Source organism: Thunnus thynnus, chromosome 2 (genome assembly GCF_963924715.1).
Source record: "Thunnus thynnus chromosome 2, fThuThy2.1, whole genome shotgun sequence".
In the NCBI taxonomy this organism is placed as follows: domain Eukaryota; kingdom Metazoa; phylum Chordata; class Actinopteri; order Scombriformes; family Scombridae; genus Thunnus; species Thunnus thynnus.
Genome location: NC_089518.1, coordinates 37843626 through 37861731, shown reverse-complemented (window position 1 = coordinate 37861731; position 18106 = coordinate 37843626). Strand labels below are relative to the sequence as shown.

Genomic DNA, 18106 nt, shown 5'->3' with positions numbered 1-18106 from the left:
GCAGTGTGGACGAGGCTCCAGAGCCGCTAATTGGTTCGCTCTGTGTGGACGGAGGAGGCGGTGGTGGGAGGGGGTGTTTGTTTTGGTGTGGGAGGGGTGGTGTTTTTAGGGGGCGGGCGGGGCGTTTGGCCGGCGCTGATGCTCTCACACACACACACACAAACAGAAGCGGTTGTCTAGCGGCGGACGTGTGCGGCACACGCCACGAAAACGGACGAGACGAGCGCTTGATTTGACAGCCGGGCCAGAGGGGTGGAGGTGGGGAGGGTGGGGAGGGTGGAGGAGTCATGTAGGCCTATAGATTTTTGTGTCTGTTGTTTTGGCTTATTTGTGTGCTTCTTTTACTCAGTCAATCAAATTTAATTGACACCGCTGGGCTGGGGCCGGGGGCCCCGCGGCATGCTGGGATGACAGGCCTTTAATGCCAAAGAGAGGAGAGGAGGTTCTTCTGCCTGTGAAGGATGGAGGTGGGGAGGAGGGTGACAATTCTTCAGCCCGTCAACAGCATTAATTGATGTAACGACAGCGATGATGGATACTAATAAATACAACCTTTAAGAAAAAAGGTAATTAGACGGCGTCCTGTGCAAACCGCCACACTCGCTGATAAACACCATTCATCTTCCGCCGAGGCCTTCAGACGGACATGAGGTGTCACCTACATGCAGATCAAACTCTGCATTTGCATTTTGGCCAAAACAAGAAAACAAGTGAGCGTTCGAGGAAGAAGTCATTCAGTTTGTTCTCCTGCAAAATAAAAACAAAAAACAAACTCGCCCTTAAAGGTGAGCTGCAGGGATTTTCCACCTCAGCGTGTTTCCAGGTGTTCTCTGTGTAAAAACTAGTATAAAGCCTTTTGTGTCTCCAGAGGGAACTGTCTGAAATCTGATAATCTGCCTTAAGTGATGTTGCTTGAGTCAGCGTCAGTTGGCGCTGAAGACTACAAGTTTGAAAGTGAAAAAAATCTGGTGATGTGAGGTTAGAAAGAAGTGAGGTTACCAGACCTCTGTAGTCATGTATTCTACAGGAAAACAGACTTTTTAAGTACGCTCATGCTCTTGCAGATGTCATGCTCATAAAAACTCAGCTTCAGGGCGCTTTATGGATAAAGGTGGATGCACAATAAGTTCAAAGAATGTGACTTTTTTGTGAGAAAGGAGGATGTACGGCTAAACCTGGCTGCCTTGGATCCAGTTTGACTTGGATCAGTAACTGGTGTTACTGGGGAAATGTCTTCAAACTTCAGATTGACTGAATATGTAGTCCCAAATAAATAAATTGAGAGCACTATATATGTTTTTCCTCTGTGTGGTCCCTCTCAGGCTCCGTAGATCACTCTGCAGGAGGACAGCACAGGCAGGGAGCAAGAGGGCTGATGGGAAATGTGGTTTTAATGTGGATGTGGAGAAATACAAGAAGTTTTATAGTTTTATTGTATCATTGTTTGCAAATTGTTTGTGTTTTGTGCTGTTTAGTTTGTATTTTCTCGTTGAGTTTTGTGCTGTAATGTACGTATATGTATTGTTAACTTTTACACAGTCGAGTTTCATGTGTTTTAAAGGCCCGTCAAGAGACAAGCATTGCAAACTAGCTCAGGCTATAAATGCTGTGTTATGTGGTATTGGTTCAAGCTATATACTTGTCCTATAATAAACTAAAAATGTGTTTTCAACTCAGTTAGTGTGATGTTCTTACAGAGGTCACAGGGTTGGTGTTTGGGGTGGATGGTTGGTCATATGAAGCTCAGGAGACCAGACACCAGGGTTCATGTTACATTTAAGCTACTAAAACACTTAGTTAAGGTTGGAAAAGATGATTGTTGTTTAAATATTTAAAAATTTTACTCGTCCTGTCTCGTACTTCAAGTCAGTGTCGACTTTGTCAATATTTAACCGTTAACTTTCTCTTAAAGCTGCCTAAACAAAACCATAAAAACATCATCAACATTATATTTTAGTAAGCAGGAGTGGTTGCTTTAGGAAAACTAATTAAACATTTAACTTTTTATTAATATCAGTCTGTAGAAAATGAAAGCATGATCATTAATTACATTATTTTTACTGGACCTGTAGTTCATATTCAGAGCAGCTATTATATGATCTGACAGTTCTGCCTGTTAGTGAAGTTCAGTGTTGATACTGTGACTGTAATATTTATAATTCAGCAGTAATATTGGCAGGTGAACAGAAAACATCAATAAGTGGACAGATGGATGAAAACCACCATCTGTTGTAGTTAAAACTGATGAAGCTCAAAGAAAGAAAAGACAAATCTTCAACATGAGCTTTCCGATCAATATTTAATATCTCCTTATGCTGTATTTTTATAGATTTGTACTGAAAACATGATATATTTTTTACTATCCTTCATTTTTAATATTAATATTTCACCACTCTGCATTTTAACATTCAGTTTTCTGTTGTTGAGTTTCTGTAAGTCAAGTGTGTTTGTGTCTTCTGCCTCATTTTCCATAAAAAGTCAAATTATAGTGTTTTGCAAAATGATGAAGAAATCATAACTTTGATATTTAAAAAGAAAAGACTGTTTGGTTAATAAAGGATAATAAATGTCAGAATCACATCCTAGTCTGAATTTGAAAGGAAATGTTTATTTCTAATAAACATGATTAATGACCTGATACATATTAAAACACAATATTCAAACATTTTTTTTAGCCCTGAGGTCTGTCTGCAGCCTGAGAGGCGAAACCCAGGGGGAAAAAAACCCTGTTAAAAAGTCTGCAAAGCAGAATTGTACTTAAATACAGTACTTAAGTATTTAGTTACTTTCAACCACTGCACATTTTAAGGTATATTGTTGCAAATACTCACATGGTAAAGCATAGATACTGTAAAAAAAAAAAAAAAAAAAAGCTAAATAAAAAATTGTTTCATAAAAACTGTTTAAAAACATCAAAAAAACATTATAAAAGTAAAATAAATTAAGTTCTGGTTGTGGGATAAAAAAGTGAGAATACAGTTTAATGTGTGCGACAGGTGGTGTTAATCTGTCAATCAGACTGAAACAGGCGTCCTTCATCCTCCATAATCCTACACGACAGTTTAGTCCACTACAAACCAAATATGTTTGTATTTATCACAATCATGTTTCTTCAGTAAGTTGTTCACTTACAAGCAGAGAAGTTTGTAGGGGAAGAAAATGCAAACAAAAACCTCCAACTGTGACACAAACAGAGACATTTTAAGAGTGTATCCAAAAGAAAGGCTCAGTGCCAAAACAAGGGAAATGAAAGTGGATCTGGCTTTAGACTATAGTTACAGAGGGATAGAGAGTGTAAATGTGTCCTTTGTAAGTTCTTTAAAACAGCAGCAGTTCTCCTCTTTTGTACAGAGCTGTATATATATAAATACATATAATCAATTATATATAAATGTTTGTTCCCTTTTTATGTTTTTGTTGTTTATTCATTCATTTGTTTGTTTTTATTCTTGTCTTTCTGTCATTTTGTGTGTATTATTGTGATGCAAATAATGAGGTTTGTATGTGCATAGTTTTAATATAAGTTCTGTTGAGTTGTATGTTTTCCTGTCTCACTACGAGCTCAACAAGGCAATAAAGTTAAATCAGCTTGACTCATGCAAAGTTAATTTCATCTTGGGATCAGGTTCATTTTCTTTTTGTGTCTTTTATTGTTATGTTTTCCTTCTGGTACATTTGTTTTTGTGTATTTTTTCCATATGATTTTACTTTTTATTCTTTCATCTTTGAGCGGTTTTTGTTTATGTACAATATATATATATCCATCTGCTGTAAATCCAAATACCTCCACCACAATTAAAACTAAATCATAAAAGAAAAAAAAACAGATTTAAAAGATGACGCTGACTGAGTTTTATAGTCCCGTTGCTCTGATGTAATCAGGATGTGTTCATTATGAGATGAGTTGTTGTTCCCCTGCAGGGAAGATCAAGCACAAGTGTTGCTGTTTTTAATCCTCTGCTGCAGAAACAAACAGACCTCCAGCAGCAGCAGTTTTGCTCTTTAGCAGCCGTTTGGCATTTAGCTCCTCTGTCACGCAGTCGATTTTGTTGATTCTGGGCATGAAAACAGCAGCGGTACCTTGTTAAAGTGTTTGTTCGGCCTTCAGACTGTTTGTCCCCAGAGGACAGACACACTGAGAGCAGACATCATGAATAAGCTGCAGTAAACTGGTGTCTTATTTTAATTTTCCTGCAGCTGTAATTGACAGCGGACTCAGTTTCCTTCTGAGTGCAGAAACAGTTTGCGACCCCGGAGACGAGGCCGATCGTTGTTGATGTTCTGTAAAATGTCAGAAATACACGAGTGTTACACTCAAAGAGATGACTGATTGTTTTTTCACCCCCAATTTGTTAAAAGTTGTCTGTGATTTAGGTTTTCAGCAGAGATGTTCTTTAAGAAACAGTTGCTTCTCTCCTCACACACAGAGGAAATTTTGTTTTGTTTTTGCTGAATTTCTGTGTTTTTACATCATAAAACTGAAACAATTTGTGATTTTGAGTATTTATTTATTTAGTCCTGTGCTCTACTGCTTTAACTTAACTGATGTTTGATCCCTGTCACTTTTTTAGGAGAATATCAACTGTAAATCTGTAAAAACTGTAATTAAAAAAAAAAAAAAAAAGTAAATTATAATGTATATATGATCTATTTTTGAATACATAGAAAGTATTTTTTATGATTGTTTATCTTTTTATAATTTTAAAAAGTATATTTTTCTTTTTTTAAATAAAAAACATACTGAGAAGCTCTCCCCCTCTGTATGAAGCCTGAGAGGCGAAACCCAGGGTTTATTATTGCAGAAAGAGAAGAGAATCAACATTTTGATCTCATCTGGATTTTAGCAGCTGGACAGTCAGAGAACATTTCAAAGTCCTGTTTGGTCTTCAATCAACTGTTAAAAAATGAAAAATACAAATACAGAGACAACACAGCTTCTTAAACTGCTTTTCACATTTAACATTTGAGTAAAAATGTTCAACGTTTAAGACATTTAACACTGATTCGCAGTCCAAATGTTCTTTATTGTGGATGAGTAAAAAAATATATGATAAAGACATGAGTATATAGGCTTTTTAAATGTTGTGACTCCACAGTGTTGAAGACGTTTGTCTACTACTCACATTCACCTTAATGACTGAACGGCTCTCTGATGGTCAACAAGACCTAAAAACAAGAGAAAGGGATCACAAAAACATTTCTATGGAAGTGTAAAGATTTTAATATTTTACTTTAAATAAACTGAATGTGGTCTGAATTCCTGTCTTTGAAATTTTCAGTCATCAATTCTAAGTTGTGTAATTTCAGAAACTTTCCACTCAGCCTCGTTTGTTTCTCCCGGATGTTCAAGTTTGAATCGTAGCATCTGAATTTTACCAAACCGTTTTTGAATAATCATATTTGACTTGAATTCTTTTATCCAAATTGGACTTAGTGATTTTAAACCTGCAGTGCACAGCTTTTACATATAAATGAAAGTCTGTGACATTCAAGCCTTTGCAAGTTCACACAATGCTGATTAAGCCTATCACTGCCAGGTAAATCTCTTTGTATTTCACAGGATACAGTTTTTAATCTGGTGTCTGGTTTGACATTCCTGCGCTGGCCAGATGAATGCATACTGCTCTACGGGCAGAGCATGCGCACTAGAGACTCCTGCCGGCCAAGCAGCTAACTTCTGTTTAGCTCTATGCTAACGTTGTGTGACGCTCAAAACAATTTATCCACCATTTTACAGCCGCAACAGTAGCAACAGAGTCGGCTACAGTGGAGCCTTTGACGTAAGCACATGTCAACACTGTTTTTTGTAATTACTCTCACTGCCAGAAGGGGGAGACAGAAATCCAGCTTTTCAGTATTGGATATTATAACATTTTCTATCTGAATTAATATTTCCTAAAAATATATATATATTGAAAATAAAGTTTTTGAAATTGCACAACCTAAAATTGATTCAAACCACATCAACTCAGATTTAAAAGCAAAATATTTCACTATAAGTTCAGTGGTATTCATATGTAAACATCAAGTTTTCAGTAATGATTTCACAATTAGGGTTTCAGTCACTTATAAGAGTCAAATCTTTTCGGCCACTTTTTGCTCCCATATATTTTTTGATTCTGAGGGGTCTGACAGCAGAAGTCATATCAGGTCCTTTAAGTTCTTAATAACCAAAACCCATCCAGGGTTAGGCTTACCTAAGACCTGAGGCCAGCTTCAAATTATTTTCGAGAATACAGTGACCCTGAGAGCTTGATGCACTGCAACTTGGAAATCACATGCAGATAGACAAAACAAGAGCATATAAAGAAAACATCTTGTGTTCTGTGCAACCGACAGTGTTTCTATATTTGGTTTTCTCACTTCACAGCTTTTTTTTCTCTAAATGCCGCACATTTTCCTTTGCTTTGTTTTGTCTATTTGCATGTGTTGTCTAAGTTGACCTCCGTACAAAACAGGCAATTGTGGTTTTGAAAAAGTAGTGTCAGGTGTCTAGCCAAAATCAACAGCCCATCTCAGAAAAGTCTCTGCACATTCACCAAGAAAAAAAAAAAAAAAGTAAAAGAGGCTCTTTAACTGCAAAAAGGATCTGTTTTGTTAGTGTGCACATTTTTTTTTATTTTTTATCCAATCAGGTTGCGTGTTGTTGTATTTCTGCAGGTCTATGTGTTCATATGTCCCCAATAATAAAACCTCTGGACCTCCCTCTCAAATAGATGATTAATCTAAACGGACGCTCAGAAGAAATACACCAAATAACAGCTGGTGTTTTACAGTGTGTTTAGTTTTTTATGGTATATTTTTTCTTTTAAATAGACAGCGTATAACTTCATGTAATAAGATTTTGGGGGCTGAAAGGATTTTATCTGTCAGCTATTATTTTGTGTGAAGACGACAGCAGAGACTCAAACCTCTGATCGCTCATTCTCTCTCAGTCTGTGATCGCCTCCTGAGTGAAATAATAGTCGAATAAAACTCTCTCATTTCGCTGAGGGGTCCCCCGGGAGCCTTGTAAGGGCCCCCGAGGGTCCCCAGACCCCGCTTTGGGAGCAGGCGGTCGGGCCCGCGTTTACAGGCTGCGGTAATGATGCTTGTTTGTCCAGCGGTCTGTAAATCACACCGACATTAGAGCTGCCACAGGATCCACTGGAGACACAGCAGACCATCACTAATACCCCTGAACCCCAGAGACGCTGCCGCTGGATCTATAACAGCAGCCAAAAGAAAAAAAAACAACAACAACCACATCAAGCCAGGAAGCTGAGGAGATAAAAGTAGTTTTAAACCAATCCAGACCATCTTTAACACGGACCTCTGGAGGTCTGACACACAAAGAGACCGTTTACTCCACGATCTACAGCTGTTAAACACAGAATGGGAATTTATTTGCGCTTAAAGGTACACCGTGCAGGATTTGTCCGTTGGTGTTTGTAAACACAGCGTTCAAATTTGGCCCCTCCTCCCTGGCTCGAGTGAGAGAGCGTAGCGGTAGTCGAGCAAGCTAGAGAGTGAATGAAGGGAGGGAGCGGCGGTAGCGAGAACAAAGCCGTGAATCACAGAAATAAAACGTTTTCTGATTGTTTCACAGCGCTTATGTTCTAAAGTACAAATAAACACGCCCACACCCCCTCAGAACCCTGCAGGAAGGTGCTGCATTGCTGGATTTTGTGTGAATGCAGAGCTTCGACCTGTCCACTGTGGCTTCTCTGCTCTGTGTGTGAGCCCAAGGTTAACACCCAGAAAGGTCCCGAACGCAGCAAAATAATAAAAAAATAAGGAAATACAGGCAGAGGCCACAGTCTCTGCAGATACGTACACCACCACACACTTCTAGTGGGTCATAAGTGATGAGTCAGAGGGATTACTTTTGTATGAGTGTTGTTTTGTTTTTCAGGAAAATCCTGCATAGTGTACCTTTAAAGAAGAACTTAACATCTACAAATCCTGTTTTTGCTGCCCCCCAGTGATTTAACTTCTTACTTTTCTGGAGTGATGCACAGGTGTCCTCCAGTCCTGGATTAAACTGAAAGTAAGAACAGAAAAAGTAAGAAGAAAAACAGAAAGATACGGAGCCTAAAATGCTTGACAGATGCAGACAATATTAGTTCTGCCGCAGAGTTCAGCTTCATATCACAGCAGTTTTAGGGTGCCTCTCTACAAACCTGTTTTTATTTGCATTATTAATTTGCACAGAAAATTGAAAAAAAAAAAAAATCTCAAAATGTTGCACTAGCCAAGTTTATTATATAAATTAAGGGCAATTTTTAATTGAATTTCAAGAAAATCTGCAAGAGAAAATGCAAATGTATGCATTTTTCCATCCACTGCTGTTGTGTGAATATTGGGAGATAAACAGTCGGTGCCATTAAACCCTTGCAGAAGAAGAGGACACAAGGAGATGATGTCATTAAAAGAGTGGCAGTCAAAGATCAAATGATGGAAAACCTTGTGGAAAACAGGATGGAAATATGACATTTCTGTTAGTTTCATGTATTTATTTGATGAACGTTACAGTCTCCTCATCATCGCTCCACACAGATCTGATGTTTTCAGCTCTTCAGTGACGTTTAAGTCACATGACTCATGCATGTCATCATTTATTCTGTTTACATTTGCTTTTATTTATATTTCAGTATGTTTTCATTTTTCTTCTCAAGTTTTTTTTATGCACAAATTGAAAATGCAAATAAAAACAGGTGAATGAAACACACCTTATAAAAGCATAATGCAATTTCAACCAAATTTAGATGATATGTGCACATACATTTTTATTAATAATACAGACATGATACTTGGTAGACAGTTGCCTCCGTCCATCTCTCCTGCATATTAACACAAGTGACTGATTGCACCACCTTGTGGCCAGTCATAGTGCTCTTTGTGCTTGAGACTGTGACTTGCCAGCAATGGTGCATACTTTGGGGCGGCTGGCTGACATCCGGTTAGGAGCTCACCGACAATTTCTTCAGGAATGTGACCTTTTCTAGTTTTTACTGGCGTTCTGCACGGGCCTAAAACTGAATCCAAACCTGACGCTGTACCCAAGACATGACCTGACTGAACCTTAATGATGATGCTAAATTTAAGACCTGGACCTAAGTTCACCGATCAATTGCAGACTGTTAACAACTTACATTTTACAATAACAAAAACAAGAGGTTTACGCAACATAACGCCCCTAAACCAAATACTCTATTTTTCTATTCTTTTTAAGATTTCCTTGCAGCCATTGTTGTCTGTTTCCTCAGGACTGAATCTTCCTGCAGAGCCTCTCTGACTCCTCCAGCAACCTCTCCACCCTCTGCAGCGTTTTGTCTTTATTTTCTGCAGTCTTCTTCATTCATTACAGCAGCTTTACTGTGAGACGAGCAGCTTTTATTGGCACTGCTGCCTGTAAAATCAGTCAGAGCCGGCCGAGAGACTATAACCTTTAAACTGGGAGAGAGAGAGAGAGAGAGTTTGTTAGAGGAAAGATGGACGTTCAGACAGTAAAGAGGAAACAGTCCACAAATACACACTGTCATTACTTCACACACACACACACTACAGATAAACACATTTTCAGCACTCTGCAGTGTGTGTTGTGATATTTATTGGGAAGCGACGGCTCCTTTAACTTCACCCATCGACCGCCCAGCGTTCCCATTAAGGCTGACTGGGATGTCCGCAGGGAGAGAGTGTGTGTGTTTGTGTTGGAGGGGAACCTTTAAAAGGCAATCGGTTGTTTCTTGGAGTGTTTATGGGCTGATATCTCCGTCTGAGTGTCTTTATAGTGAAGTGTAAACTGGAAGTTTAATAGTGGGCAGCCAGAGCCTTCATTTAGCTCAACAGAGGAGAAAACCTGGAGCCTCATTTATCAACCGTGTGTGAGCAGTTTTGTGAGTAAACCGTGCGTAAACTCATTTCTACACATAGAATCTGATTTAGCAGTTTTTTTTCTGGACCAGGTGGACCAACAAACCCCAAGAGGTGCACGGATATAATCTACAACAGAGTATTAAGGCCACTGTAAGAGAACAATCATCTGATTTAGAGAATTTAGTCGTAATATTATGAGAAAAAAGTAAATCCATAATATTTTCAGAATAAAGAAGAAGAAGAGATTTTGAGAATACATTTATAATTGTTTGAGAAAAGTTTTAGTACTTGGAGAAAAAAGTTGTAATATTTTGGGGAAAAGGTAAGATTTTGAGTTGCTTTTTTTAATTTTAAGTTGCTTTTTTGAAAAAAGTTGTAATGTTTTTTTTTTAAGAGTAAAGATGTCATTTTTTAAGAAAAAAAGATTTTTGAGAAAATCTTTTTTTTAAAAATACATTTTTTATTTTTTTTAAGAAAAAGTACTTTTTTAAAGAGCCATATTTTTTTTAAAAAAAAAAGAAAAAGTCATTGTACTTGGAGAATAGTGTTTTGACATTTTAAGAAGACTTAAGAAAAAAAAGTTTTACATTTGTAATTTGTACATTTGAGAAAAAAACACTACTGTTTTTGAGAATATGTTTTCTCAGGAAAAAAAAGTCACACTTCTTCAAGATAAAGTCATAATTATTAAAGAAAAATGTTTTGAGAAAAAAAAGGAAAATCTTGGGGATAAAGGCAGTAAGAGACATTTGGCTTGTTTTGTTAAATTAACCAAATTGTTAAATTGAAAAACATGTTGTACTAAAACTAAAGTATTTTATAAGTAACACTTCAGTATCAGTATCACCATTCAGGTCCTGCATCAGCACCAGTTTCAAAACATCTCAAAAGACATCCGGCCCTCACTAGAACATTAGCATGTTAAACATTAGCATGTGGCTCTCTAAACTGAAAACTAAACTTTTATTCACCAGTGTCAACATTTCATATAGTTTTAATGAACTATAGTGTACTTTACAAACTGACTGCAGCTGTACAGGTGCAATTTACAATTTACAATGACTGTTTTCACTGGATTAACAAGGATAGAACAGATGGAGGAGGAGTCTGGAACAGCACTGCTTTGAGTCTGTCTGTGCTGGCGAATGGTGGCAGATGTTTCCTCGCCTGCTTTGCTGCGTCACTTCGCCGGGCAGAACGGACAGGAGTTGTTCTTGCTGGACTGCAGCCAGACTCGGATGCAGTCTTTGTGGATGGTGTGGGAGCAACTCAGCGGGTGCCGGCTCTCCGGATCCACGCGGTTCTGACACACCAGGCAGGGTTTATGAGCTCCGACAGCTTGACTTCCACCCACTGACGCCACCGCCGCCCCTCTCTGCGGCGAGGGCGACGGCCTCTGGATGGGGCCTGGAGGAGCGGGCCGGCTGATGGGCCCCGGGGCCGACCTCTCGTTCAGGGCCAGCTTGAAGCCGACTTGCTCGATGACGTCCTCCATGGACATGCCGGCCAGCGTGCCGCGGGAGCTCTTCACCTGCTGCAGCAGCGACGTCAGCTGGGCCCTGTTGCACTGTGGGTAATAAGCCCCAAGCCTCTCCAGGACTTTGTCCAGTTTTCCGGTGGGGGCTGAGGTGGCAGCAGCGGCGGGGGGAGGCGGGGAGGGAACTACAGGGTGGACTGGCTGGACGGGAGGGGACGGGGAGTGGCTGGGAGGGGGGGTCACCCTCACCGGAGCTCTGATGTGGTACTGAGCCTGGGGAGGGTGTAGGGGCTGGAACTGGTGCGGAGGTTGGTGCTGGGGAGGGATGGGGGGCTCGAACTGGTGGGGGGGTGGTGGGTGGTGGTAGCGGTGGCGGTACTGGGGATGGTGTGAGTGTGGGGGCTGGTGCGGGTGCTGGTAGTAGTGTGGGTGTCTCTGGGGATGGAGGGGCCGGTTCACTGGGTTTGGAGGATGGGGGGGGAATTGAGGATAAACCAAAGACTGCATCAGCTGATTGAATCTCAGTTTAGTCTGGAGGGGGGGGGGGGGACACAGAGACATTACAGATAAAACACCAGCATGATGCACAACATCAGGTAAAATTCATTTATTGATCAAAGCTGCGACTAAACATTATTTTAATCACTGATTAATCTGCTCATTATTTATTAATCGTTTTGTCTATAAATTGTCAGAAAACAGTAAAAAATGCCCGTTAGAATTTCTTAAAGCCAAAAGTGACGTCTTCACATGTCCAGCAATCTAAAGACATTCAACTTATTATAACGTACGACATACAAGTTTCAAATAAATCACGTTTGAGAAGTTGAAACCTGCAGATTTTCTGCATTTTTCCTTAAAAAAAAAGACTAAAACAATTATTCAATTATCAAAGTAGTTGCCTATTAATTTTCTGTTAATGGATTCATCTTTGCAGCTCTAGCTCTCCTTAAAGATGCCCTGTGTGGCTGCAACTTACAATTATTTTAATTATTGATTAATCTGCCAATTATTTTCTCTCGTTCTCGGTCTCGTTTTGTCCAACCAACAGTCCAAAATCCAAAAATACTGACTTTACTATCAAGTATGACAGTAAAGCTAAATCACGATGGGTCTTGAATAAATGGGTCTTACCATGGGGACCTGCGGCAGGGACGGCACGTTGATCCTGGGGAGGGACTCGAGCTCTCGGCCCTGCTGCAGCTGCTGCAGAACCTCCTTGTAGCGGCTCTGCAGCTCGGCCTGGCTCCTCCGCACTTTATCCTCCTCCTTCTTCCAGTCCATCCTCTCCTGAGGATACTGCTGCGGGAATTCCACCCTGAGAGTGTTCAGGTACTGCCCCACCTGGGACGGGTAAACACAGAGGTCTTTCTGAATAATTATCCACATTTTATAATCACGTGATTGTGAAAGTTTGTGGCATGAAAACAGCTCCAATTATCAACTATTAATTCATAATATTCTGACGTCCGTTACCTCTCTTAACCAGGCCTCGATGCGAGCCATGGCGACGTCTCGCTGCTTCTCCACGGCGGCGATCTCGTCCTGTAAAGCCAGCAGGTCGGCCTCCTGCGCCTCCTTCCTGACGCGCTCCATCTCCTTCCTCAGATCCTCCAGCTCCTTCTGCCACCGCCGCTGCTCCTCGTTCTGCTCCTCCGTGAGCTCCGTCAGCTTCCTGTCGCTCTCCTCCAGCTCCTTCGCAAGCCTGGTGGCAATAAATTATGATGATTTAAGAGTTAATTTTCCATGAAATGACTCAACAAAACCCCGAAACTTTCTGCTGTACAGAACATCAAAACCTGGAAAGGCTGTTTAATGTTAATGTTTGTCTCAAAAAACTGGAAAAGAAGACATGGAAACATAGAAGTAGCACTCCGGTCCTGGTTTGTTTGATTTATAGCTGCAACAATTAGTTGATCTACAGAAAATTAATCAACAGCTATTTTGATAACTGATTAAAGGTTTTGTGTCATTCTTTTTAAGACAAAATGCCAAAATTGAGAAAATCAATTTATTCAATGATGACAATAAACATTAGTTGCAGCCCTAATTAGTTGATTAATAGGCAACTGTTTTAATAACTCAATAATTCATCATTTCAGTATTTTTTTCAAGCAAAACGCCAAATACCATATTTTCTCTAATAGTGGCCGGGGGTGTGGTCAACATGAACAAATAAAGGTTGGCCCCAAACACAGGCCGGGTAGGGAAACAACAAGGATGGATTGAGGCCGTATTCACACCAAGTCAGGTGTTGCTGTGCACCGCTACAGGGTTGTACGGTGGTGTGCGGGGGGGGGGGGGGGGGGGGGGGGGGGGGGGGGCTGTTTATTTGTGCTCTAGGAAGTAACCGCTGTGAGACAATTGGATTTTTTCTTTTTGATCTGATTCACCGCTTTCTTACCAGCTCCATCTCTTCATTCACTCTCTAGCCCCCTCTTCCTATTTTTCTCTCGTCTTTTTTTTTTTTGAATGAGTTGGGAAACCGACAGCAAAACCTAACTTTACTTTTAATGTGATCAAATGAAAAGAAATGTCCGCCCCGCTCCTCTTGGTGCCTGTTATGATGTGACTGTGGTTTGTAGTAATGTACAAGTGCCACAAGTAGCTATAACTGAAGTAGCATATAGGACCTGTGCAAGTGAGTCAGTGACTAGATTTTCCATAACACCGATACCACAACACTGTAGAGAGCGAACCTGGCACCCACCAGACGGAAATTTGATGTCAAATTCAAAGAGAGAGTTTTGCAATATGCGGAGGAAAATGAAGGAGCGAAAGCTGCAAGACATTTTGACACTGACCCGAAAAGATAAGAATCAGATACTGGAAAACACAGAAGCATGAGCTGCTGTTAGCTGACAAGAGGAGAGCACGGCTAGAGGAAGAAAGTTAGCTTGGAGCTAATGTTAGAGAGACAGCTGATTGATATTTGACTGTGCTGTTAACTGGCTATTAATGTTTATATCCAGCATAACGTTACCTCATATTTGTTTAGTTTTTAACTGACACTGGCCATATTTCCCCTCCCGTACTTGACCAGTCATACTTCACACAAGTTATATTGAAATGTTTGTGTAATGTTTCACACTAAAAGTCAGGAAATGAAGGGTTTTAATTTTATTAATAGCATAATGCAGTAACAAAAATTTAACAGAGCAAACGGAAGCAGATCAGAAAGCAGGGAGGCTTCGTACTAAAATATGAGCAAATATACTTGTCAAACAAGGGAATTAGGAATAAAGGCCTATCTCTAATATAAGCCTGCTTCCATTAAAGACCTGGTTCCCTCTGCAGTTGAGGTAAACAAAGGCCCTGGCCACTATTAGAGAAAATACGGTATATATTAAATATGAGGGTTTTCTGCTTTTCTTTGTCAGATGACAGACACTTATATCAATATTTGAGTTTTTAAAACATCTGATAAAGATTCATTGGCAGATATAAATACATAACACTGACACTTTACATAAAACAACCAACACATAATATACAACATGAATAAAACTATAATGTAAAGACGGAGTTTCTAAATAAAACACATCTTTGGTGTTTTTGACCAGACATGAATACTTACCTGTTCCGCTCCTCCTCTGCTCTGTTCTTCTCTGCCGTCATCTCCTGTTTCTTGGATAAGAAGTTCTTCCTGGTGGCTTTGGAGTTGTTGAGTTGCAGTTTAACTCGCAGTGAATGCAATTTGTCCAGAAGACCCTGAAAACAGATTCACAGTCTGATGCAACAACGGGTTTCTGTTATAGACTAGAGCGCCCAAATACTATCAGAATCATTTTCATTCCAATGTTCTGGTTACTTCCTCCTGACATTTTGTTCGCCATTGCAGTTTTGTACAATAAAAAGTTCTTGAAGGGGCAAATAAAGCTCTCCAAGCTAACAGTCAGTTAGCTCTAATGGGACAATGACTTCACAGTTTAAGAAGAAAAGAATCACGATTCTCATCTTCTACGACTGAATCGATTCACAAATGTCAAAAATCTTTTTTCTAAATGTTAATTAATATTGTGATGCTGACAGAACAAAAAGGGTGGAACTCAACTGTGAGCGCAGTGCAGCACCCGGACGGTTTACAGAGCGCACACGCTACAGTTATCTTGTAGTTCATCTTCAAAAAAGGCAGCGCTTGGTTGTATTTTTTTGACTTAATGACTAATTTCTGTTTCACCTCAGAAACGCTGCGGCCGCTTAGCGTGTTGGACAGCGACGTCGTTTCCATGGAGACACAACGTTAATAACAACACAGCCTCCTCCTTACTCCAGAGCAAACACACCAGCTTCTGTTTTTACAGTCAGTTATTTCACTTTCATTTCTTTATTCTCATACATACAGAAGATTTATTTCGACCCCGCGATACAACCCACAGATCTTGTCCACTTCATTATAATGAATTGCCATTTGAAATCCTGCTGTGTTCAGGCGTTTACGAAGATTGCGGTCCTCTTGATCTTCTTGTTCTCTTATTTGTGACTTTTAATGATCACCGTCTACTGTCGGATTCGGTCGGATTAAACGAGTTCTCGAGGAAAACTTTCATGACCTAGAAACAAGAACCAACTCAGTAAATGTTTCTCTACAGCAGAACAAAGTGCCTTTAAACAGCAAAATTGAAATTCATTTTTTTGTATATGCATATATGTGAGTGTGTGTTTGAGTCTCACCTGGTACTGGCGGGTGGCGTCCTCCTTCTTCTTCTGCAGCTGTTGTTTGTGTTTCTCGTGTGCGACCGCCTCCTGGTCCTGCTGCCTCATCAGGCCGTCGTACTGCTCCACCAGGCTGGAGCTGTACTCGAACAGTGCCTCCACCTGACTCTCCCAGTCCGGCTGCGTGTTGACGCCCGACTCTTCGGTCCAGCAGTCCGTCTGCACCGCCTGCACCTTCTGCGGCAGGTCTGGGAAACGAGGAAACAAAACCAGTAAACAAAGAGTTATGAAGAGAAAGCTACGAACAAACAATACGGTGATGACTCATCAAACTACAAGAAAAAATGTAAACAATGAGCCACTGAGCAACTTTCATAGGAATGAACAGGGTCCCGCCTCCGACTCTGTATCCAGTTCTCTTCATACATCCATGAGCGGCTCACTTTGAGCTTCAAAACTGCTCGTCAGAAACCAACGGGTGACGTCACGGTATATACGTCCATATTTTTATACACTCTATGGTTTAGTCCAGTGGTTCCCAACTTAGGGGTTGGGCCCCTCCAAAGGGTCAGCAGATAAATCTGAGGGGTGGTGAGATGATTAATGGGAGAGGAAAGAAGAAAAAACAAAGTTCTGATACACAAATCTGTTTTCAGCAGTTTTTGGACTTTTTCTCTGATCTTTGATTTTTGCTGAAATATTGGATCATTTGAACATTTATTGAAATAAAAGCATGTTAGAAGTTTAGAGGGAAAAATCACTATTTGGTGGAGCTGTTAACAACTCATAGACATCTTATATTGTATGAAATTGTATATATTGTGTGTATTTTAAAAGCTTGTTATATTATCCATTGTGTCAAATCTCCATCTGATGAGTAACTAAAGCTGTAAAATAAATGTAGTGGAGTAGAAAGTACAATATTTCCTTCTGAAATGTAGTGGAGTGGAAGTAGGATCACATGGAAATACTCAAGTAAAGTAGAAGTACCTGAGGACAGTACTTGAGAAAATATATTTAGGTACTTTCCACCACTGCTCTGTCCTAATGGTACCTTCTAATCTGAGGTCAGCTAACTCCAGCTCCAGCTGCTGTTCCTCCTCCTCCAGTGATGAATGTTGGTCGTCTTCTAGGGCCGAGTTAGCTGCTTCTTCGTTAGCCTCCATGCTGCAACGGAAATGTGACTCACTGACTTCCTTGAACACATTCTATATACACTTTGTGGATTCTTTTTCCGTGTTATAACGGGTGCAACCTAAAGGCGCAATACCGCCACCTACTGTGTTGGAGTGTGAACCAGATTTATCAACCCTACTAAATTCTGTTGATCAATCCAGTTTCTTTCAGGTAGTGGAATAAACTCCCTAACACTGTAAATATACTTTTCAAACTCAATTCTTCCCCTTCAATCTTCCTGATTTCTCTTTTTAATAATTCTCGCTCTCGAGAATACTTATTGCAGTGCAAAATGACATGTTCCACTGACTCTATTTGACATAGGTCACATAATCCTGAGGGATGTTTATTAAATGCAGTGTTTTATTTAGTCTGGTGTGTCCTACTCTCAGCCATGTTAAGATGTTCTCCTCTTTGGTGCTCCTTTTAGCTGACCTCACTGTGCCAACCTCTCGCTGTACTGCATAAAGGTGTCGTCCTGTATTTGTTTGCTGCCACTCTTTAATGATGTTTCTTTTGATTATTCCTTTTGCTTCAGATTTACTGAGTGAAATTTCTATGATCTCCTCATGCTTCAGTGCCTGTTTTGCTAATGCATCCACCATTTCTTGCCCTTAATCCCTCTGTGTGCTGGTACCCACATAAATGTTATCAAAATATTCATATTTTGAAATATGTCCAGAGTTTCATATACCTCATTAACTATATCCTGCCTACTGTGAGATGTAAATGACTGTAATGACATTAATGCAGAACATGAATCTGTACAAAGAATAACCTTTTTAATTTGCAACTTTTCTATCCACTGTAATGCTGTTGCAGTTGCTATCATCTCAACTGTAGAAACGGACAAATGATCTGATGTTCTTCTTTTCACAGAAACTTTTAAGGTTGGTATACGCAAAGCAAAGCCTGTGCTCCGTGTGTTAGGATCCTTGG

General features: G+C 40.1%; 1 protein-coding gene across 2 annotated transcripts; it reads right to left on the bottom strand.

The window, feature by feature from the left end:
• Window positions 1–8460: 8460 nt before the first annotated feature.
• Window positions 8461–17194, bottom strand: rnf214 (ring finger protein 214). 2 transcript variants are annotated; one of them, XM_067573299.1, is made up of 7 exons: window positions 17046–17194; window positions 16010–16239; window positions 14913–15046; window positions 12812–13040; window positions 12470–12679; window positions 11026–11866; window positions 8461–9435 (listed from the first exon to the last, which is right to left on the bottom strand). In XM_067573299.1, exons 1-6 carry the CDS (start codon window positions 17155–17157, stop codon window positions 11039–11041), a joined length of 1743 nt encoding a protein of 580 aa, XP_067429400.1. In that variant the 5' UTR covers window positions 17158–17194; the 3' UTR covers window positions 8461–9435; window positions 11026–11038. The 2 variants fall into 2 exon arrangements, with proteins under 2 accessions (XP_067429400.1, XP_067429392.1); XM_067573291.1 differs by lacking the exon at window positions 8461–9435 and having other exon boundaries at window positions 10669–11866.
• Window positions 17195–18106: the final 912 nt, after the last annotated feature.

Coding starts and splice junctions, on each gene's coding strand:
- rnf214 (XM_067573299.1), bottom strand. CDS start 17,157: ATGGAGGCTAACGAAGAAGCAGCTAACTCGGCCCTAGAAGACGACCAA. Junction 16,240..17,045: donor AGCTGACCTCAGATTAGAAG/GTACCATTAGGA, acceptor CTCGTTTCCCAG/ACCTGCCGCAGAAGGTGCAG. Junction 12,680..12,811: donor TCGAGGCCTGGTTAAGAGAG/GTAACGGACGTC, acceptor TACCCGTCCCAG/GTGGGGCAGTACCTGAACAC.